Below are 24,342 nucleotides of genomic sequence, written 5' to 3'. Positions count from 1 at the left end.
TCCAACCTGGCCTTGAACACTGCCAGGGATGGGGCAGCCACAGCTTCTCTGGGCAACCTGTGCCAGCGCCTCAGCACCCTCACAGGGAAGAACTTTCTAATGTTCAATCTAAATCTACCCTCTCCCAGTTTAAAGTCATTAGCTTTATATCACTATGTGCCCTTGTAAAAAAGTCTCTCTCCAGCTTTCTTGTAGGCCCCTTTAGGTACTGGAAGGATGCTATAAGGCCTCCCATGAGCCTTCTACAGGCTGAACAAGCCCAGCTCTTTCAGCCTGTCTTCACAGGAGAGGTGCTCCAGCCCCCTCATCATCTTTGTGGCCTCCTCTGGACTCAAGTGAGCAGGTCTACATCCCTCTTGTGTTGGGGGTCCCACAGCTGAATGCATCACTCCTGGTGTGGGGTCTCACAAGAATGGAGTAGAGTGGGAGAATCATCTTCCCTGATCTGCTGGTCACACTGCTTTGGATGCAGCCCAGGATACTGTTGGCTTTCTGGGCTGCAAGCACACACTGACAGGTCATGTTGAAGAAGGTCCTTGAAGAACCTTCTACGAAATCCTTTCAAACTAAGCCAGATTTGGCTTATCTGACCTTGGTGAATAATTCCCACAGCTGTGGTGAGAATAGCAACTGCTTCAGCTGTATCAGATGCAGCCAGACCTGCTTCAGGATCCCTATTTACAGCAGGATGTACCTTGGCAGCAGGAGTGGCTTGCAGTGGGCTTGGCCACTCTTCCATGACTATCTAGGTTGTCTGGTTGCTCACCAGCATGGTTTTAGTCCAGTCTCCAATATGCAGAAGGGAGGAGGCTACTGTCCTTTTAGGGGACAGAAACTTAAACTGTATTGTGGCACTTATCCTCATGAGCCCTGGCCTCTTTATTTAAGAGTATGGACATAGTCCAGGTAAAGTAAGCCCAAAGCTTTACAGCAGGGCTTTGCTACTCCCAGTTCACAGACAAACTGCCACCCAACAGACTCTGACACTTCTTTGGGTCACAGGAAGTTAAGTCTCAAGACAGAGCCTGACTGACTCTGCAATGAAAGTGTCCCCTGCCCAGCATCTTTTGCTCAGTCCCCTTGCTTACAGGCCAGCCAAGGTCAGGGAAAGCCACATGAGGATGGACAGATCTTTATGTCTCCTGCTGTAAGAGATGTCTCTGTTACTCAATGTAAGGGGAGCTTTGAACTCTGACTCCTTGCAAGCCTCATCCACATAGGGTTTCTTACTGTTTGTTCAGAGCTCCTTACAGTTCTGTCTGCTACAGTATTTGGGGGAGTGGGGTGTGTACATTCAATTTCATGGTTGTTTATAGTTTGTTCGCCTTTGGAAAGAATGTAAGGATTGTTCTAGAAGTTGTTGGTAGACAACAAACACGCAGTTCATGTCGTTTTGATATTCATACCCTATTACACTTATAAAATGAGAACTAGAAAGATGTGTCAGGCAGCATCCCTCTGTTCTCTGCCTTCAAGCTCCAGTAGCTGCCATGCTGTGTTCTCACTGACCAGATCACTGACTGACCTTGTCATTTGGCCAGGCCTAACCTTGCTGGAGGAGATCAGCCCAAGGTAAAGCTGACACAGCCCTGTAGAAGAGTGATAAGGTCCAGATGCCTCACTCTTTGGCCAATGGCCAGACCTCCTCCAGCTAGTACTAACCACGGGAAGATGTTTCTCCCGCAGATATCTTTTGTTGAAGTCTCCCAGCTCAGCTTAGGATGCCCAGGAGGGAAGGTATGACTCCTTCAGGTTGATCCCATAGGACTAGGAGATGTTTTTCAGCGCTACATTACTCTGCAAGGAGAGAATATGCTTCTCCATCTTGTTGGCTGATGTGCGGTTTGTCACGGCTCACGTGCTGAATAACTCACAGATTCTGGTCCCTGCTGCTGTCACTCAGGGGTAACCAATAACACTACACTGGTGGTCAATCCACCCTGTGGAAGGGCTGCAGGGAAAGAGGGATTGCTTCCATTTCCTCATGGATGCAGCGAAGCAGTTTGGGTCCTGAGAAGGGAGAAATAAACTCTTCTGAAGAATCTGCTAGTTGACAGCAGAGCATTACTGGAGACATTTTCTCGTACAAAACAACAAAAGACTCTGAAAACAATAGAGGCTTTTATACTGTGCAAGTTTTATAATTGAAAAACTTTTCATGGCTTTATGAGCCTTTTTCATGGCCTTTATGAGAAAAGACCATTGAATGAGGTAGGAAGTCAGAGCTATAGGTGCATTTGAGCCTCAGACATTTTGGCAGGTATGGGCCTTTGGGTGAGAAGGTGCTAATGCAGTGTGTCAGGGCAGGAGGCAGCATAGGGTCCATTTGTAGTTCTGCAGAAGACAGTCAAGGCATACAGTGCAAATAACTCACCTTTGAATTTCCAGTGCTATCAGGAATGAATCAGTGAATCCACAAAATCTGGTCATCAGGAGCTTTCTGTGAAGTATTGTACAACAGCAAACAGCAACTCCTCAAAGCAGAACTCTTCCCAGAATAGGATTTTGGAGAGAGAAGTGCTTCAATTTATTCAGTGTTTGAAATTAATATGCTGTGTTATAGTCAATGAAATACAATTTAGTTTTGACATTGCAGTTGATTTACTTTAAAACATGATTGAAATAAAATTGCTGTTAAATAAATAGCTGTGCCTCTTTCCTATATTATGAACTTGCCAACATTTTTGAGAATTCAGTTCAGAGTCTGAATGCTTAGTATGAGAGGGTCCTCACCCTGTAGCTTCAGAGAAGACCCACCAAACAGGAACATCAAGAAAGAGGATGATGCTGTCCTTCATACAACTAGAGTGTATCATGCCTTGATGAGATCCTGGTTATTTATTTTCCTGCAACAGGTAACTCCTCTTCTTGTTTACTGGCTGGTTGCAATATAATTTTTCTTCTCGTTCTCATGACATGTTAAGGATCACAAATCATGTTTTGTGTCTGGGTTGGTTCAGTTTTCAGGAGAGATGAAGCAGTTCAGGTAGGGAACAATCCAGTCCCTATACAGGACTCTCCTATCTCACATAACCACTGATCCCTCTCTGCTGAAAGCAAACCTCTGTGTGAAATGCACTGATTCAGCCACTTCAGGACACCCCTTTCTTTTATTATTTTTTGTTTTTAACCTGAATTCCTGACAGCTCCCAATGCAGGTTTTTTTTGGTCCTGGCTCACAATGGAGCAGGAAGGTTTGCTACTGCAAAAGTATTCGGGTTTGAAAGGGCTTGTGGTGCTGGGGAAGCTCACAGGTTGCAGCCAAGAAGGGCAAGATCACACTTTCAGGAAAGTATGACAAACCCAATTTCCACATTGACTTAGCACACAGAGTGCCCTGGTAAATATAGCACCTCTGAGGTCATAGGGATGGGGTGCTAGGGGTAGAGTTCAGTTAATTTATGGCTGGGCAATGCAAATCAGGGGATTCATCCCTTTGATGTCAACTCTGTTATCAGCACTGCTCTCTGGGTGTGTGAGATTAGCAAGCATGCATTATAAGGTTGCAGAGCAGGATGTTGTTTCCTGGGCAGGCAAAAAGAGACACTGCAGAAGTGGGGTGGTGTGCCCATCAGAGCTGGTAGGCTGCTGTCTGGGCAAAGCAGGTCTTGGAGGGATAGTGGGGAGGATGTCACCAATGAAACAACTTATCAGGGTGTACTTCTGCAAATGCATGCTTCGTGAGCTGTGTAATCTGCCCTGACCTTCAGAGACCATCCACAGGGTAGTAGCGGCAAGTGTGGGCCAGCTCCTCTGCTGCTGGCAACAGCAGTGATAGCCCTTGGTCTCCAACACCTGTTCCTCCAGAAGTCATTCAGTATGTTGTCTGGCCACAGAAGATAAATGCCGCACTTTTCCTTGTCTGCACAGGCCACCCAAACTGGGGGTCCTGTGAAGGGGTGTGGACACAGGACCCTGAGAGACCTGACAGAGAATCCAGCAACTGTTGCTCTCACCTAGTTAAAGCTCCTCTGATCAGTCTCAGACAGCTTCTCTCCTCTCTTTGCCCCTCTGCTCCTAACAACCTTCCAAAGAAGTTTCCTTGTACAAGAGCTAATAATGATATGTCTCAGTATTTTCAGATAAAACAAAACTACTTTGTTTTATTGTAGCATATTTTAAAATATATGGTGTATGCAGAATGTAGAGCTGGGCGATGTCTTCGTACCACACCTCCTTGATGAACCTACCCAACATCTCCATAGTATCTCCACTGATAATGAATGAGGACACCTTGGCCCTGTACTAAAAGCTGCCTGGTGCGCCGCTGAGCACCCATGGGATCTCTTCTTCAGTGACTGTAGCATGTAACATGTAACGGGGGAGCTACCGCGTCAGTCATGTACATTTTTTTGTAGCTATAATTGAAACAAGAAAGATTTACAGGAGCCTTGAAAGCATTATACAAAAAGCTTTCCACGCTTCTAAATTTTGATTCCTTTTGAAGAGTACAGGAACTTGTATCTGAAAGTGTTCACGTACACCTAAAAGAAACAAACAGCAGCCTTGTTATTTACCATGTCCGAAACCACTGGAAACTGGAAAGTGGCCCTCTAAATATACTAAAAAAGAAGAAATATTGTGTAACGGGTGAGGCAAAGGAAGTGCAATCTAGTGATTAAGGCAGGAGCAGGACTGCCACGAGGTCTTTCTGGCAACAGTTTTATTCCTGGCTTCCTACCACAGGCTTCCTGTGTGCCTGGACAGGCGCTGAAGGGCCAGGCAGGGTAAGCAGGTCTGGGTGCACACCGGGAGTAATGCCCTGGGACTGTGGCCAGGGCGTTCATGGGGTCAGGACTTTGCTTTTGGAGCAGCTCAGGAGCTGCTCTCAAACTCTAAGCCAAGGAGTCTGGGGCCTTGTCTGAGGCAGGGATGTGGAGAAGAGCCATCATGGGAAGGTTGTCTTGAGATGGAAGGGCATCTTGGCCATGGCATCACTGCCTCTGGGTGGCCTTGCGCAACTGGAGCAAAGCAGGGGCTTGAGTTATGGCTTTCTGAGAACACATATGTTTTTCAGGGGCAGCAATGCACCATGGCCTCCTCCTCTGCACTCACAGTCCCTCCTCATGTGGTCATGATGGGAGTGGACTTGGGAGACTATAAAGCTGCCTTCATCAAAGCACACCTTCTTAGGGGAAAGAAGAAAGCGGGATTGAAATACAGAGGATCATTTGTGATCTAATCAAAGGGGCTTTGCCTTCTGCTCTCATCACCCTCCAACTTAGTTTCCCCTCCACAGGCAGGATGAGCAAGGCGGGTGAGGGAGGGATACAAATTTAGAGGCACCAACCACCCTATTTATATCCATTGAACATTAAAGGTGGCCGCCCTGGGGTGTTCGTGTCCCCCCCCACTGGCTGCCTCACGAGGCTCAGATAACAAACAGAGCCCTGGCTGCACAGCAGATCTGTTGTGGGGATTATCTACCCGTTTGAAGTGAAATTTAGCTGGTCTTAATCAGAAATCTAACCGCATCAGGTTCGCATTAGCTTGTGCGGAGGTAGGAGTTTCACACGCTGACATGGTAGCAATTAAGCGAGTCACTACTGGTTCTTACCCCAGGGTATAACTTTGGTTTCTTCCTTGCAGATTAGTGGGGCTGTGCGCCTTTCCACATAGTTTTCTTTCCTGTAGAACCTGGCTATTTCATGTTGAACCCTCTGGGACCGTTTATTAGACCACACAAATGGTAATTATTTTCCGAAGAGGCGGACAGAGTTCCAGACCTCTAGCATGGACAGTTATTAAAATGCTATGAATCTGAGCAAGAAGAGGGATATCACTAAAGCCAAAGAAGCCTTAAAACTACATAAATGCAAGGACTGACATATTTCTGTGTGGCAGGAACAGAAGACAAATATTCATTTCAAAATGCATCATTATGCCTTTCTTGGCATGGGAGGTGAGAATGAGGGGAGCTCCTCTTGGGTCCCCCTTCATTTCTTCCCTTGGCTCCTCGGCTTGGACAAAGCCACAGACCTCATCCCGTCTTCATGTAAAACCCTCCCAGAGGACCCAATTATAGCCTGGTTACCCCTCACATGAGCCCACTGGGAGAACCCACATTTATTTCAAGACTGAGGCTGAAGGCCTGACATGCAGGAAGGGGAGGGATGTGTCCCACCCTTGGAAACAGCACTTCGTATGAAAGGAAGAAGTTTGCATGGAAAAAAAGGTGAGATCTGTGAGTTACAGCTGATCAAAATGAATACACACACACTATCAATTATCTCAGCCAAAAGTGAGCCTCCTGCCACTATGAGAGCAAATGCTTTTCACAAGACAAGCTGCTCTCAGATGAATTTTCAGCATGTGACAGTTTTTCATCTGTGTGGCAACTATCTTTTCCTAAACAACCCTATGTGTTGTAGATGCTGTAACGAAAGGACTGCTTCCAATTACTTTCTGGAGTTCCCACCTACAGTATTCTGAGGTAGCCACACAGGGGAGTATCTTGTTCCAAACCCATTGTGTTTCTCTTAGTGTTTGCATCAGTCAGGAGTGAATTCTTTTCATGTGAATTGAGAGACAAAATTCATATCTATTACCTCAAAAATGTAGAGTTCTGTAGACAAAAATTCTTCCACTTTCTAGACTGAGCCATAAAAATACAAGAAGAAGAAAAAACAATAAAATAGTAATTTGCTGCTTGGTTAAAGGCAATAGGTGATCACATTACCCTGGTGTTAACTTATACAGTAAGTTAATCTCATTAAGTCATTTCAAAACAGGCTGACCCTGATCCCAAATATATAGTCACTTTCTGCAAGGAAGGATGCATATAAGCTAATATTGCTGTTGTATGACTTGGGCAACTCTTCTACAGCATTTGAGTCCCCTGAAAGCTGTTTGAAGAGCTGTGATTGCTCATGCATAGGATTGGCCTCAGCAAGGCTTCTACATGAGAACCTGCCTGTGTTGGACAAGCACAGAGAAGCAAAGGGAGTGAACAGATGCAGGAAGGCCAGTATGAGTTTTCTCAGCTCCGATGTCTACATTTCAGAGGGGCTACAACATACAAATACAAATAACACATGAAGCAAGGAGGCCAGCATTCGAACAAGCTCAGCCTGAATCTTTGCAGCAATCACCACAACAGCTGTTAAGTCCGTAGAGCATTTGAAAGGCAAACATTAATGCTAGCAAGCAAAGATGATGGCAAATCCAGCTGTAAGCCACCAGATGAGGATTTTCTAGAGATAGTGAATGGCCTGCTGCAGAGACCTGACTCCTGTCACGTCTGTGGGCTCAGTGAGTGTCCCCACTGCTGCTTGTGCCTTCTGATGAGGCTGGCAGATGAGAAGCAGCCCAGGGCCATATAGTTCTCCTTTGCTGGTACCTGCTCTTGTCAGGCAGCCTTTGGCACTGCATGGAAGAGCTGCCCATGTCAAGGGTGGATTTCCGGATCAAAGACCCAGTTCTGGCTCCAGTTACACCTTTGTCATCTGGAGGGAACTGAGCTCCAGGTCAGGAAGGTCTCAGCTCCAGCAGCTGTAAGTTATACCTAGCTAGGAATCAGTCCATTGGCTTCTTATCTAAGCATACGCATTTTAGCTAACCTGCACCAAACTTGTCCTGCTACCAGCAGCAGCCCAGTGGCATAAACTCTGGGAAACCAGCGACAGTCCTTGGTAGGCTCGTCCAGATGGTGGCTGGTTCTTCACAGCTGAGGTTACCTGTGAGCACCTGCTGCATGCCATTACACGTAGGCTCTGTGCTGAGGAGCACTCCTCCTCTTCCAGCTCCACAGGATCCTGTGGGCTCTTTGTCTATCTCTGTAATTAACAGGACTACCTCTGACATTAGCAGGGTAATGGCTATTTTTATATTCTTGTAGCACTTTAACTGGGAAAGTGTTGTACATTGCCTCAAAGAATATGGTGTGGGTGTGTGCCTGTGTCAAGAGGTTTTGTGGACAACATCATAGCTATGGATTTTAATGCCCTCCTCCACAGTTTTGCCAACAGAGTGAAATGCAGCATTGAGCATTTTCCATGTTAGTGGCCCCAGATCCAGACTCCCTGTCTTCCTCTTGGTTTAAGTTTAGATGCTGCATTTCTTTATGGAGACTCAAGTGACAAAGACTCCAATGAGCATAATTTCAATGGCTTTCTAAACTCACCCCATAACAGAGCAGGCATATTGTATTTTGTAGGGCTTAAAGACTTCTAAGCCAAATCAACTGACAGTTCGAAGGAGGCCAGGACAGACATTCTTGTTCCATACATTATGCCATTCCTGACAGCAGCTACCACTTATATTTCTTGCTGTTTACTTTTCAAGAGGTCAACAACCAGTGTATGCAGGGAAGCTTTGCCCAGGAGTTACAATATTCCAGTTGTGTTGTTCCTTTCAGCAGCTCCTGTCTTTTACTGGTCCAAGGTAACAACCTTCTTTCCATATTTTCTTTTTTCTTCACTGAATCAGAACTACTCTCTTAAATTATGTATATATATGTTTCCCATTCCAAAGCTCCCCCACCCCCAGTATTTATGAAAAAGTATAACAATGAAGATATCGACTTCCAGTTTTGAGCCACAAGATTGATATTCCTCCAAAGTAAATACTGGCCTTGGCTGTGCCACAGTCAATGTTTACCTTGAGTAAAATAAATGTTGCTGACAACCAAAATCTGAAGTCAATATTGGTCTGCTGTAATCCACCTGGTATAAAGTAATCAGTTTCCTTTATATTGCCTGAACGCTTTACACAAATATTTTCAAGTTAAAGGTGGGCTCTACATTCCTGTAGTTGTAAATGCAGTACTGAAACCATCCTCCATTCTCAGTTATTACAATCCTGGGAAATGTTCAAGAGAGCATATGAAAGCTCTCCTATCTCAGAAACAATCTGTGAGTGACTGATTAACTATCTAATCTGTGTACCTACTCTGAGGCCCATTACTCCAGTGTCTAAGAGTCTTACAAATCCTTAAGAGAGGAAAAGTTTGCAAAGAAGGAGAGTATCTTTTACTAGACCAGGTGATATAGCTGAGAAAGTGGATAAACTTGGTACATAAACCTTAGATCTAAAGATATTGACTCTTCCTAAAAAGCCTGCATCTCATTTATTTAAACCATCAGGGCTACAGCAATATTGTCGCTACTACTACATCTAAGGACAGAGATAATTTCTTCCTCCTAATCCAGGGGAAACATTTCAGTAGTCAAAAGAGGCTCTTTTAAAATGAATTTCTTTTGGTAAGCAAGCTTTGGCAACCATCTCATTTATCTGTGCTGCTGTTTATCTGTCTAATGATCAGTCACTCCCTACTCAAGTAACACTGAAGACTGTTGGCCAACACCCGCCATTTGACAAATGGCAGATTCAAACTAATGAAGATCCTACCTGTTTTATGCAAAACTGGAGAAGAAGAGGGACCTAGATTAGTCTTACATTGGTCATGCCAGTGGAGTCAATCTAGGTAGTCAGCATGCCCAAGTCTTCATGCCCACGGCAGCACAGTCTGCCCCCTGTCCAAGTGCCAGCCTGTGGGTACGGGCAGCAGCACTGTGGAGCCAGCTGGCAGGTATACATACTGGGTCAGTATCAGGATGTAGAGCATCACTCCTTAGGTTTGATTCATTCTGCTGACCATGGAAAAGCACCGTTTTTTAAATTTCTATGTGTAACCAAGTATACTGTACCAGGACACACACACAGAGAAAGTTGAAATTAGGTCATTCACTTAATTTGTAGTTCCAAATGGGGTGGACATCTTCACAGAGCATTTTGCAATTACCGTGACCAATGCACCCAGAAGCCTCTCTTTTATCTGGAACTATGTTGTTCCATTGCAATGGTTGTTTTAGGCAGCTGTGGCCATGAAGTCTGTGTGAAGCTCCCTCAGGCAGCTAAACCAGTCGCCAATAGGCTTTGCATATCAGGACAGAAATCGTGAGCTGCTTTCCATATTCAGTGAGAAAACAGGAAAAAGAACAGAGAGCTTTCGAATGACTCACTGATGGGCTGGGTTTTTTGTCCTTGCTGTAGCTTTTTAATTTCTAAATATAAATAATGAGTTGCAAGAACTAAAAAATCATTAACTAGATTAAGTCCTGATGAAGTTTTGTAATTATTATAGTGCACAGAGTTGCTTTGCTAGATTATTTTTCCTTTGGTTCAGGTTGCTTTGTGCAAAGATGTTGGTGGTCCTCACAAATCCTTAGAAGATATCAGAACAGAACACTCAACAATCCCTGCAGTGCAATTCTGCTTGATTAGCAAAATGTCTGGGAACTCAGTGGCTACAACAGTTTGTGAGTTGTATTATAAAATAAATAATTAATAACAAGTTGTAATGTTTAAGGCCAGTGGAAGACCACAGTTGCTAAAAGCTGCAAACTCCATTGACTCTTAGGGATACATTAAAGCACAGCTTTCCCCTCAGTAACAGAGCATTCATTTCCAAGGAGAGGGATGCTTTCCACCATGAAGAGAAAGATCTAACAGGGCACTGCTCCGGCGTATTTGCTTGTCATGACTGACAAAGGTATAAACCAATATAAGCCAAGCCTGGGGTTATTTGATGGAAATAATGAAGTTAATGATCCAGATACAAATGTCCTCCATATTTCTATAGGGTGCCTTCCTCGCTGGCCACCTGTTTCCTGAGTAAAGCAGGTTGTGATGCAGGGAGGGCTCTGCAGGTCTTCACCTCATTAAGCTTCTCCGCATTCATGGTGGATGACCCTGACTCCAAGGCAGACCATGCCTGCTCATCTGCAGAGGGCTGGGGCACCAGCTACTTGATCACATCTCTCCTGAAATTCTAGCTCCTTATCTCATTGAAAGCTAGACTGCAAATATTTCCCCAATTTACCTACCAAAGTGATTGGAGCTACCGTATGGACGTGAAGTGTCTCTAAGTGGCAAAAGATGTTACGAAGAGAAAGCAGGATGTGCAGGGTGGTATGAGGATGCCAGCTCTGAAGCCTTGCATAGTGACTCTGAAAGACACTTCTTCCCATGGCAGGAAAACTATCCAGCCTTGCTCTGGGCCAGTCTGTACCTTCAGTAGTTCAAAGTATTTTCCTGTACTCCAAGCTGAGGAGGTTATCCTGAGACAGGTAACCCAGAAAGAAAAAACAGGGTTGGGGGATGACATAAATGACAATGTCCAAGTATTAATGTGACACTCAAAGAGATGCCCTATAAAGCTGAGCTGACTCACAGGGAAGTGTTTCACTGTTTCCAAAACCTGGGACTTGTTTTCCCCACAGAAAGGACAGGAAAACCCCAAACCAAACAGACTGAAGATACTTCAATTTTCCCCGACCCAAGTGAAAATAAAAACAAAACAAAACAAAACAAAAATATTGGAATTTCCCAGAGGATGGAAATTTAGCCTTTTTTTTTTCTAGCTGCAATCCCACAGCAGCACGGCAGCTGAGCCATTTCTCTAGGCTTTTCCTTAGACATTACTGAAGCTGTAGAGCACAGGCTGTACTTGCACTGAGCCTGACTAGAGTTATTAGCAGCAAACCTCTGCTTTCATGAGCTTGTGTGTGGTGAAAGAGAATCAAATGAAGCCTTAGACCTTCTCCTGTTTCTGGGTGAGTGCTTGGCACTTCCCCTCCAATGTAATAGGTTAAGACCTGCCTCCTCCTGAGCATGCCTGTGCCTTTGCTGGGCCTGACCCTGATGCTGATGCAGGCATTAGACACTCAAACCAGTTGCCCAGGATTGAAATGTGAAGAGCACGAGCTATGACTCTCTGAAGTTCACTGGCTGCAGGAGCCCCCTCCCTGTGCAGCTGCAGCACTTGTCTTTGCTTGCATACTCTTAGCCCCCCACTTTTTTCCCCATCCTGTGAAACTGTAGAACACAGAGGGTCACTCTAGACCAGCAGGGAAAGGACTATTAATGCCTGAGCACAGCCCCAGGGCTTGCTGGCTGCAAGAGAAGGATGGGTTTCAGCCAAAGCCACTGATGTGACACCAGGGGTCAGTGGGACCCTAGCAGCTCCCACTGGATGGGCTCCATCCTGTGCCTGTGTGGGCTGCCTTTTGCCTGCCCAATCTGAGGAGGGTCTGGTGTGCTTGGTGTTTGGAAAGCACCAGGTTTATGGGTAGGAGGATTTAAGTGGAGATCTAAAAGAAAAAACCACAGCACCCTAAATCAAATGAAACATTGAGTCTAAAACTTGATCCATGCACAGGTACTTGGTCTTGCCACGTGACTTGGCCTTGCTGCCTGACGCCTGCACTAATAAGCGAATGCCATGACTCAGGTAATTCTCTCTCTCTCTCTCTCTGGGTCTCATTTTGTTTTGCAAGCCATGGCATGAGCTAGCTTTAGCCTTGCCATAAAAATCTGACTCATTTCCTAAGGGCAGGCAAAAATAACCTGAGGATTTTTTAAAATGCTGCTTTCACCTTCTTAGCCACAACAGAAAGACGTCGGGGACTTCTTGAGGGAAAAAAAAAAAAATCAGGTTTTTAAACACAGATGAGATGTTCTTTCCAGCCTGATTTTCTTTGACTCTGTGAGCTGCTCCTTTTCAGAAAAGAAAATCTGTGCCTTTTCCATTGCTAGCATTTGACAATCAGCACTTCTTCTCTCTTCCCTAAGTGGTAAAGCCAGGGGGAGGGAGAGGGCTGAAAGTAAAGCAAAGAATTGTTCAGATTGCCTAGATCCCTCCGGGAAGTGATCTTTCTGCTTTTAGTCCAGACACACGCCTCCCAGCTAGCCAGCAGCTCCAACTAATTAGCACACGTGATGGGAATAGGAAATAAAGCCACAAACAATAGTAGCGTGGGAACGCAGTGTAAACTGCAATTACATAGACACCCCCCTCCCCCCCGCCTTCCCCCCCCCCCCTCCCACTCTGCCCGGCTCCAAATAAATAAATAAAGGTATAAATAAATAAAGTGTATAAATCCCCAAGAGCTGCCGAGGATACAGCAGATAAACGTGGGAGGTGCAAACCATGCAGACCAGGAGGTGAAGGTCTGCATTTGCAGGATGAGCAAGAGCCAGCTATTGCTTTCATTCCATACTTCAAGTATATAGAGGCTGCTCCGTTTCCTTTTGTTCAGTGCTTGGGCACAACAGAAAAATGTGTTTGGGGAATTTCAGCACTTGCCAGGTCATGGAGGAGGTCACTCCACTTTTGTTGGGAGAGAGGCAGAAGAAGAAAGGGGGCAATCAAATATCCTCCTTGAGACAGCTTACAAGCACATGTCTCATGCTGTCAGGGGGCTAGGCTCCAGTGTGACACTTCCAGCTTCTTGTCTTCCTGCCAAGCTGAATATGTTTGGTATACGTTACATATGTGAGAAGTGGTCACCACCTCTCCAGCCGACCACAGCTTTAAGACATATTATAACAGAGCTATTGTGTGGGATTAAACACATTTGCTGTGGTTTAAGCATTACGAGCGTGTGACTGTTTGTACTTGCTTTAGAGCACTGCCACTAATACTGACCATGGAGGTGTTCATACAGAGCTCATAATCATGGCATCACAGTGCTCAGACAGTTATGTATCGAAAGGCATGTCCTAGTCATTTGGTTTTTTGACAGGTAAACCCAAGGGATTTTTATTGCAGCTACAGCAGTATAAATCAGAAAGGAAGCCTGGGTATGCATGGAAAGTTACTGTTATAGCTGACGTGGCATGCTGCTTTGGTAGCTCCTGTTCCCATATAACTGAGATTATCTGGAATAAACCTTTCAGGTGGCTGCTATTTTGGAAGAAAATTATTTCTCCTGGAATAATTTTTCTTCTTTAAAAGCAGACAAAATGAAGGTCACTCTGAAAACTGTGGACCCAAAGAGGGTATTAGTTATAGTTTTTCTTATTTAAAAGCAGATGAAATGAAGGTTGCTCTGAGAACAGTGGATCTACACAGGGTATTAGTTTTGCACTGCTATACCGGTCAGCTCTGCAGGATTCACAAGTCTTGACTTTTCTGAAACCTGTAAGAATGCTGCAGCTTTTAAATACTGTGAGCAAAACTGAAATCAGGCATTTTTCAGGAAAATACCCTCAGTGTCAGCACAGGTCATTGCTATTTTGTTACTGTGTTTTTGTGGCACTTCAAAATTGGCTTGAATCCCAAAACCAGCTGCTTTACAACCCCTCAGTCTGGAGTTAAAAACTCTCAGGTCAGATGCTGATACACATGTAGATTATTTATGAAATAAAAACAATTTAGGAACCTAACAGAAAGTAGGCTCAGTATGTAACTTTATTCTGGCAAAATCAGAGTGGCACTTTGGTTGTTTATTTTTATCCTGGTATTCCATAACGTCATGGAAGAGACAACTGATGATAGGATTTGATTTTGCTATCCTCCAATGTCCAAATACTCTGCCTGCCTGGAATAAGGTTTCACATTCAAGCCAGTCAAGCTTGGTCTTTATTTTATCTGAAGTAGGCAAAATCAGGTTACTTTGCCAGGATCTCCATGATGAGACCTCAGCCAAAGCCCTGATGGCCTTGTGGCAATTAAAAATCCCTGGCACTTTCTCACTCGTCACACATGGTAAACATCCCCTCACAGTTCATTACTTTGTGACTGGGGGTGTCTCATGCAGTGGTTGTTTCCCCAGGTCTAGCTTTTGTTCAGGTGGCTGATTGCTGTGAGACAGCAGGTGCCTGGTAAATGCTATGGCAGAAAGGTGTGAGGTGAATATAAGTTATCATCTGAGAGAAAATAGAGACACTTTTCCGGGAGTCAGTACTCACCACATCTGATAGGTAATATCCACTGCTTTCATTTAACCTGTCTGTGCAATGGTCATCAAAGCTTTCAATAGCTGGTACCTTCAAAAGCAATAAACTATTGCTTTGATTTGCTTTATTCCAAGCTGTACTTACCAACATGTAAGTTGCATTCTCAACTTGCATTTTTATTTTTGCATGATGAAATTGAGTTCTTAGAAACTTTTTAGGAAAAAAGATTGTTTCTATTTGCCCCAAAGTCATGTTTTCCCCTTGAAAAGCAGACTTTTAAATAAAATCTGCATGGTGAAACAGAAGGTCTGAGAGTTGTTTTCTATCCTATGCTTCCTCACAAGCACACACATTTTTCTCAAAGCTTCATCTTATTGGCAAAGACAACTCAAAGTAGGGCTCAGACTGTAGGCACTCTTTGGAGCAGAGACTTCCACACATCACTGTATAACACAGAACATGGTTTGAACACTGCTCTCAGAACACTGAAGTTGCAAAATTGAACAGGAAAAATGGCTAGTCAGGCTGTTTCTTGGTGGACTGAAAGGATTTCGACAGCAGGAAACCAGAGCAAGTTTCTGTATGATTATTCCTCAGTCCAATTATGAGAAAAGTACTGCAGGAACAGAAGAAAACTATCTGGGCAAACTACAGAGGGTTTGCATGAACAGATGTCTGCAAAAAGAAAAACAGGATTTTACTCTGCAATATCTGGTGCAAACTGTACTGTGATCAAACTGTGATACTGAGAAATGAATACAGGCATAAATGAACAGCTCAGGTACAGTGAAACTGTCAACTTGGTGCGATGGTGTTTGTAGGTGACCCGCGTCTGTGGCCACTGTCCACTCTAGCATCTGGCAGTGCTGACGGAGGCTGTCCTGCAATAAGATGTCACTAAATTTCTTGTGTGATTTTACACACAAGGTACACTCTTACACACATAGACATGACATTTTCCTGAGCAAAGGTGGCTGCAGATGAAACCAGAATTTTCTACACTGTGCCACCCCAAGTCAATCCCCTTTTCATCTGTTATGAGACAGCCATTAATTAACATGACCTGGTCTCATTTCCCCTGTAGCTTGTTGGCCTCCTTCAGTGCACAGGATGGACTGTGCTTTGGGAATGGAAGAAGGGATGTCTAGTGGAAGAAGCTGCTGTCTTTAAGAGCTCTGGCTCAGAGGGAGGCCTTGCATAAAAGAAGAAAAGGGGTTGAATTGATTGGAAAGGAAACCAGGTGATAAAATAGACAATCTACCTGCTCCCCCTCAATCAGAGGACTGACTGAATATGAGGTAGCTTTGCCTGTCAGCAGCTTGAATGTGGGTTCACAAATTAGGCTTTTACAGTTATAGCCCAGGTCTGGCTTTGGAGATGAGCTGAAGCCTTATCAATGCAAAGACTATGTAAATGGAAAGACTACCTGCATTGCTTGGAGCCATTCAGAAGAGAGATCTGTCTGCACTGCTGTTGTTAATATCTTGACAGCGATAGTCTTCCTTATTTCTAGCTATACGCTACTTACAAAAAAATGAGAGCTGAAACCTAACGCTGCAGCAGAAGTGTTGCAGCTAAGGCATTCTGCTTACAGCAAGGACTTTGTTTGTAAAAATTATCCTCATCCTTGGCCAGCTTGAAGACAGAAATGTCCTGATGACCTGGACATCACTATAGATGCATGTCAGTGTGAATGTCCTGCTGCTGCAGCTGATGCTCCAGCACAAAGGTATCTGCACTGCAGAACTTCAGACCAGCATGTTCAGAGAGAACTCAAACCTAACTTCTGAACCAACTAACTCTGGTTATCAGAGATGTGCAGACACGAATTTCAGTGTTCAGCTCTTGCAAAAATACATTTACAGTCATTTATATGACATCTACAGTTATTTACTGCTCACAGATCATGCAAGAAGTCTAAAGAACTCTTTTGTCACTCCTGTTCACTTCCATTCCATCTGTGGTAACTAATTTTGAACTGCGTCAGTGGAACCAACAATCAACACAGTAACTTCTTGCTTGCAGAACTGATGCTGCAGCTTGGTATACAAGGGAGGGAGGGGAGTTGTAGAGGTCGTGGGGAGCGTTGGTGGTTTTGCCTGGCTGTAGGGCCAAAGCCACTGGTTGAATTGGGCACAGTCACCATAGTAACGGTGAATTTCCGGGACTCGGGGCGACAGGTTGACGGGATTACTCTTCAAAGCACTTGCTCCCTTGGGAGAGAAGACCTAAAGGAAGGGGACGGGAGTTAATTTAGCGCACACAGTAGAGCAAGGGTCAGCAGTGGCAGGTCTCTGCTGGAGGGAAGCCTGCAGCAGCAATAAACAACTCCCTTTCAGCGGGGCTTTGACTAGCACCGAAATCACCGTAGGAGGCATTCAACAAAGAAAAGCAGAGGTGCATACAAAAGGTGACAGTCTTCTAAGGGACCGAGTTCTAAGTTGCAACCGACAGCTTCTGAGTGTCTCAAAGCTGAGTCTCTGCTTTACTGTGATGGCTTTACTCTGTTCTGCCATCCCTGTTTCCAGCACTGGGATGGCCAGATGTAGCTGCAGTGCCTGGATCTGGAAGCACTGAGTTTTGCCAGACCTGGAAGAGACAGAGAAGCAGAAGGGAGGCAAGCATGATGGTGTGTATGGTAGGAAGGGGTGTGGGACAAAGTGTTTGGAGGGGGTCATTGAGGCACTGGCATGGCTGTAGAGAGGTAGGCATGTAGAAGGTAAGAATATGCCTGTGCTCCAGTGTGAAGCAAGGAGAAGGGAGGCACTGTGGCAGTGTAGGGGACAGGGGAGAAGTCTGTCATCTCCTAAGGTTCATTGCCTCACTGCTATGAAGGTATATGTGTGGGGCCTGAAATTAAGCTGTTTTTAGAAGTGCCAATCTTCTTGTACACTGTTATTCTAATTTCCTTGGACTTTGGGGAGCAAAGGGCTGCTCTCCTGTCTGCCCTTCTGGTGAGATTGGAGCAAGACAGCACCATCTCAACGTATTGGTAATTTCTGCTAATAAAACTTCCCTTTGGGCCACTGTTAACAATTAGACCAACGCTGAGGATCAGGCCCTGCTCAGTACCAGAGAAGCACAAGAGTAATTTAAATCTGGTTTGGTTGCCTGCTCCTCCTAAGTGCCAGATGGGAAGACTGAACCACACATGGGCAAACATTCCTTATCTTCCCATGGCTGCTGATGGCCAACTGCAACTGTTCACACTGAGGCCCAGCCACACTTCTACATGCTTCTTCCTGTAAATCGTTTGGAGAAGTCAGTGTCTTCACAAGCTCCGAAAGCACCTTTGAAGGCTGCCTGGCCCCAGTGGCTCACAGAGCCAAGGATGGGAGGCAGGATCTGACTGCTGGGAACCTGGGTGGCCAGACCTCTACTCACAAGCAGTGAATGCTTAATGCCAAGTAACTTCTTTTACAATTTTTTTTTTCCCCTGTAGTAGGAAAAAGACATATACGTGTCTGGATGGGAGAAGACAGATCTGTGGTCTGCAGGCCAAAAAAAAATTTGTCACTGCATCTTCCACTGACCTGGCCTTTGCTCCTGGAATAGCAAATGGTGCAGGCTGAGATACTTCACAACTAAACTATAGAAGCTGTAAATGTGGATGTAATAGAAGTGGTGACACAAGCTTAATCATAGCACTGAAGAAAGCATAGATTTATGAAAAATGTAATGTGGGAACAGAATATTTCTATCGCCTTCTGTTAGCTTCTCAGAGGAGGCTGCAGGACTGTTTCTATCTTGCTAACTGGAGCTCTTTTACTGCCTTTAGCCTGGTCCTTGCTTCCATTTTTTTTTTTTCCCCACCAGGGATGCTTTGCAAAAATACGGGCAACTCCATGAAATCTGGATCAACTCTGTGGCAGGAACTTTTACCTAAAGAAGCAGGAGGTTGAAGGCAGCTATTTCAATATGGGGAAATGGGCAGATCTGAGTTCATCAATTCTTCCCTGTCACGCTGTGCACACCTTGGTTATTCTCCAGCCCCTCCAATTGCAAAATACAAAAGAATCAGCTTGGAAAAGTAGCCTCAGTTGAAAGGCTTCATTTAAATGAAAACTTAATTAGTATGAAACCACCTCAAAGAGTACACCCTCATTTCACCTGTCCCATTTTGCCAGTACCTGAGCATGAGAAAGCTGGCAGAATAACGAGCACTTGTGCAGGGGAACACGGCAATTCGGGGGCAACCGGCAGCAGGACTCAGGGCCCCCTCGTTCGGTGCAAAGCAGCGTGTGCGCACTGCGAGCGCACCAGCCTAAGCTCTGCACACACTGCAGACGACGCTAACCTGTCTTGTCACCCCTTCTTCCTGGCCAGCCACTGCACAGCAAAGCCCGTTGTTTGCTTTCGACTCGTAAAAGCTGCTCCTGCTTCTCCCCGCCCCGAAAATACAGGGAGGGTGGGAGACACGGAAAGGATTTGGCTGGCAGGTTAGAAAGGCACAGGCAAGAGGGACGCCTTGATTTCCCTTGCAATGTTAAAACCCCGAAGTTTAACCCTCCTCAACTTTGGGGCTTTAGCCCTCCCATTTAACACATCTTTTCGAAGGAGGGCGAGGGGCGAGCAGCTCCAGCGCAGGCTTCCCCTTCTCCTCATGCAGCACGTCGGGGTCTCTGGGAGCCGCTCCGACGCCACGCCGGCCTCCGCTCGGTGTCAGTGACACGCAGGGCTCGGGATACCGGGGCGGGAGGGCTGGGGGCAGCCCGGCGGGCGCCCCGGCTTTGCCCTGCGTACCGGCACAGCTCCGTTCCCAGCCGCGGACGTGCCACCCCCCCCATCCCCCTCCCCACCTCCATCCCTATCCCACCCCTCCCTCTCCTGCTCCCCCCGCCCCGCGCTGAGGCCCGCACGCGGCACCCGCCGCTGCCGCGCGCCTCCCCGCGCCGAAGCGCCGCCGCCCGCCGCACCCCGCTCCACTTTCCCACGGCCGGCGGCGCGCGGCCGCGCCAACACTGCCCCCCCCCCCGCCCCGCTCCCAGCCGAGGGGGCGGGGCTCAGCCACCGGCCCGCGGCAATTGGCTGAGGCCGGGGCGCCGGCTGCCAATGGGGGTGGCGGGGGCCGCGCGTGGTGGTGCTGGGCGGTGGGCGGTGGCGGGCGTGCTTTGCCAGGCAGCCTGACCGGCTACTGCCTCCTGCCCGCCCGGCCGCCTCCTGCCCTGCCCTGCCCTGCCCTACCCTGCCTGGCCGGGCCCGCCGGCCCGCCCGCCCGCCCTCCCCTCGGCGGGTAAGAGGCGAGCCGTGGGAACGCCATGGGGGAGACGGGCGCCGGACGAGGCGCGGGTCGCGCGCTGGGCGCCCTCCTCCCGCGCAGCGCACGCCGCCTCCCCGACGGCCGCCCGCGTCCCGCTGTGACCACCGCCGTGACCGCCGCCATAGCCATGAAGCGGGCGCACCCCGAGTACAGCTCCTCAGACAGCGAGGAGCTGGACGAGGCCATCGAGGTGGAGAAGGAGAGCGCGGACGAGAATGGGTGAGCGTGAGGCGGCCCCTGCCCTCTCCTCAGCCCCGCGGAGCACCGGCACCCCGCGGCCCCCTTCCCCGCGGTGGCGGTGCTTGTGGTGATCGGTGTCCGCTATTCCCTGCAGGAACCTGAGCTCGGCGGCGGGCTCCATGTCTCCCTCCACCACCTCGCAGATCCTGGCCAGGAAGAGACGCCGAGGGGTGAGTGTCTTCCCCCCTCAGCCCCGGTTACCCCTCAGTCCCGGCCGCCCGCCCCTGACCCTCTGCTTTCTGCCCTAGATCATCGAGAAGCGCCGCCGCGATCGCATCAACAACAGCCTATCCGAGCTGAGGAGGCTGGTGCCCAGCGCCTTTGAGAAGCAGGTAGCGCTCTGTGGTCCTCCGCTCTGCCTCTCTGCTGTTCCCGGGAGGAAGGGTCACCCCTCTTTAACATTTCTGGATCTGTCTAAACCGCGTCGTGCTTCCCTTTCTCTCCTAGGGATCGGCCAAGCTGGAAAAAGCTGAGATTCTGCAGATGACTGTTGATCACCTGAAAATGCTGCATACAGCAGGAGGGAAAGGTAAAGTGCCTGACAGTAGGTGAGCAGCTCTGCAGGGAGGCTGCTGTGAGAGAAGTGCGTTTCGCAGCATGGGGTGTGAGGAGTGCTGTGGGAGTGCATGGAGAAAGTGAATGTAAACTCTTAGGTTTCATCAGGAATTTGGGACTTTCTTCTACTTGGCAAGATTTGTGGCATCACTAGCACTGAAGCGAGCTCTAGGTTCTAGGGGAGAAACTACAAGTCTCTACTGATGCGTCTGTACTGCTAGAAGGCTTTTGGCAACTTGGAAAACTCAAGAGTTTTTGTTGTTGTCAAGTGCTTGTTTCTCTAACTTTTAGAAAGTTCAGAACAGAAACTAGAAAGAAATACAGGCTGAAATAAGTAGTGAAAAGAATTGGCATAAACGATGAAATGCACTTTTAGGGAAAAAGTACGTTGTCTGCCTAATTCCCTTCTGTTGAGTTAGGACTTGTGTTTCTAATGGATTTCACTGCACTGTGGTTTTGCTTGCACTGGAGGAGACATGGAAAGAACAAAAGTACTTTCCTTCACTGCAGTGTGCAATTCCAGTTTGAAAATGGCAGTCTGTGACTGGTCTTGGGACTTGCAGCATCACAGCACAGATATAAAAGAAAAGCTTGTTAGACAGAAAAGAAGGGGGAAAAAAAAGGAGCTTGGCAACTAATCTATGGTTGAGAATACTAACCACATCCAAGTGAAATATGCTTATAGGGGAGGGTGGAGTGGGGAGGCTGCATGCAGACAGCGACTAGAAAACAGCATCTTGAGACTCCATTCTTTGTTCTCTTAGGTTATTTTGATGCTCATGCTTTGGCTATGGACTATCGGAGTCTGGGCTTTCGAGAGTGCCTGGCTGAAGTTGCTCGATACCTGAGCATTATAGAGGGTCTGGACGCCTCTGATCCTCTGCGAGTTCGCCTCGTGTCTCATCTCAACAACTATGCCTCTCAGCGGGAAGCAGCAAGTACTGCACACACTGGCATTGGACACATTCCTTGGGGCAGTGCCTTTGGACATCATCCTCACTTATCTCACCCATTTCTGCTGGCTCAAAATGGGCACGGTAATACCAGTACTACAGCGTCTTCCGCAGAACCACATCCCCAGACCAGAATTGCTGCCCCCCATGCTGAAACTTCCTCACTCAGAGTGCCCCCAAATGGCAGCGTTGGACCAGTGCTCCCTGTGGTCACATCTACTACCAAACTGTCTCCTCCTCTCCTCTCCTCCATGGCATCTCTGTCTGCGTTCCCTTTTTCGTTTGGCTCCTTCCATCTGCTGTCCCCCAACGTGCTGAGCCCGTCTACACCAACGCAGTCAGGAGCCCTTAGCAAACCATACAGACCATGGGGGACTGAGATTGGAGCCTTCTAAGAACTAACTCTTTAGTGAGGGTGGGGAAGCCTACAAGCCTAGCTGAGCTGGGTTATGCTATGGTTAAAGTTGAAGTTCTTAATAACTGGGACAAAGGTACAGCTTCACCTTAACTAACTTTGTCTGAAAACTAGCTCTTTGGTTTTTTTCTTTTTTATTCCCTACATTTTTGTATTAGCAATTTTGTTAGGATTTTTTTTTTTTTAATGGTTGCTAAAGTTGTGCAAAAATAAAATTACAATAGTGGTTGTTAACACTTGTGTTAGATCTGTGCTGAGGATTTAAATCACTTTTGTAAACAGTTTGTTTCAAATGTTTCATTTTTCCTGAGTACATCGGACTGCCTTTTTGTGAAGATCTGTCACCTAGAATTGTTAGCAGCAGCTTGTTCATTTTCTCAAGACCACTCTTCTCAGTGCTAACGAGCTGTGGTTTTGTGTTTTGACATTGAGATGTTCTATAAAGAATTACTCTTTTTGTAAACTATATTTGAGTCTTACGTTTCTGAGCAGAGCATTGACAAATCAATTGGACCAGCTTTTATCTAAGAGCTCAATTTCTATTTCTTCTGCAGTGGTTTGGTCTTACTCTGTTCCCTAGTGGACAGTTTCTCACATCTGTAACATTATTTCTTCCACCGAAAGGAGCAGTATGAGCAGACTCTAGAGTGGGGAGGGTAAACAAGCCAAATTACATGCTGTGTGGTGGTGGGTTTAGTTGCTGGGGAAGTGAAGAGGGAGAGGGAGGAAAGTTGTCACCTGCAGTAGTCTTCCAGCCGGAGCTGGAGATATGTTTATTCATTTCATAGGGCCAGATTCTCACAGTGGGGAGTGATTGTTCTATTGCCCTGTATTCTTGGGTAGCTGAGGTCAGGCTCCTTCCCCTGTGTGAGCTTCAGACTTGCACCTGAAGTGGGTGATGCTGGTATTTAAATAGCTAATGGAGTAGTACAGCAGGAACCTGTTGAGTGCACAGCCTTGTTACTTAACAGATACATCCTAAGCTATTGATTTTTCTGTGGTGATCCGCTTTTAGGTGCGGGTCAGTGCCACCCCTCATTTTGTAAGTGCTCTGCTGCGTTCTTGTGTGTGTGAATGTGTGTGCATGTACATCCATATTTTGGTTGATTTCATAAGAATCTTAATCTGAACAGGTTTATCTAGCGAGTTCCACTGGACAGGGTTTGACTGCTCTTGTATTTGTGTTGTGGCTAAATAAAAGAGAAAGAGCAAAGTATTTTAAATTACATGCTTGTCTGATATATATCAGTGGGGAATTCTATGCCTCTGGGTATCATGGGAGATGTCAAACGATTGCTACTTAGTCCTGCTGTGGGCATTTGTACTTACTTTTTTTTCTTGAATACTATGGCATACTTGTTACACTGGCTGAGTAAATAAAGAACCACAGTGCCTCAGAGTAACAGTCGAGGGAAGGAGAACATGCGATTCATTTTGCATGTCACTTTTACTCACCTGCAGTGTGTGGGCAGACAGCGAACGCACTGGGGTTACTGCAGAAGAGGAGGTTAAAGCTGTACTGCCCCTGAATACTCCTACTTATTTGTATTGACATTAAAAAGTGATCACCTTTAAAAATGCGGAATCTCATGAGATCTTTATCTGTCCTAAAGCTCTGGAGCAAAGTTTTGTACCTAACAAAAGTCTGATTAACTCACATTCAGTGCGTTAGAACAGAATCTACCCAAGGGCTTCTATGGATCCTGTATTTGTTACTGAACTATACTACTGGTGTCTCACACTTTTTCTTTAAGTAAAAACCCAGCAGGCTGACACATAGATATCTTTTCTCCAAATGCAGTTCATGCTACCTGCAAATCTCTACCTGCAGAACACCACTGACTTTTCCTGGAAGTACCTTACTTCTTCCCTGTATGTTTGAATTTGTAGTATGCTTGCACTGGTAAATGGCACATCCTTGTCTGGATTTAGCTCTGCCAGAATAGCAGAAAGAGTTGGCCCTGTGGGAGACGAGAGCTTTGTTTAAAGTGGGGCTCTCGGGCCAATTAAGGAGTGGCATTGATGAGAAGCTTTCTCAGAAGGAGGATTGCCGAGAGGCTGGAAAGAGTGGGAGAGCATTCAAGTGCGTAACCTTGTTTTACCTTCCTCCCTAGGCTGCAGGAGACCACTGCTAGAAAGGCAAAAGGCAAAACACTGTGGGAGCTGGAAATACATAGGTGTTATTAAGGACAGATTACAGAGCATAGTATTTCATGTAGAAACATGAAATAAGAGGC

The 24,342-nt window shown here is 46.5% G+C and overlaps 1 protein-coding gene across 1 annotated transcript; it reads left to right on the top strand.

Moving 5' to 3' along the window:
* Positions 1-19,889: 19,889 nt before the first annotated feature.
* On the top strand, positions 19,890-22,571 carry HEY1 (hes related family bHLH transcription factor with YRPW motif 1). Its single transcript, XM_057426101.1, has 5 exons — positions 19,890-20,161; positions 20,277-20,352; positions 20,431-20,514; positions 20,630-20,711; positions 21,502-22,571. The coding sequence occupies exons 1-5, from the start codon at positions 19,941-19,943 to the stop codon at positions 22,083-22,085; spliced, it is 1,047 nt and encodes a 348-aa protein (XP_057282084.1). The 5' UTR covers positions 19,890-19,940; the 3' UTR covers positions 22,086-22,571.
* Positions 22,572-24,342: the final 1,771 nt, after the last annotated feature.

Source organism: Pezoporus wallicus, unplaced genomic scaffold (assembly GCF_028554395.1).
Source record: "Pezoporus wallicus isolate ANWC-B61680 ecotype Strahan unplaced genomic scaffold, APGP_CSIRO_Pwel_v1 contig_4131, whole genome shotgun sequence".
In the NCBI taxonomy this organism is placed as follows: Eukaryota; Metazoa; Chordata; class Aves; order Psittaciformes; family Psittacidae; genus Pezoporus; species Pezoporus wallicus.
The sequence above is the reverse complement of the archived record's forward strand: the minus strand, read 5'-3'. Positions and strand labels throughout refer to the sequence as shown.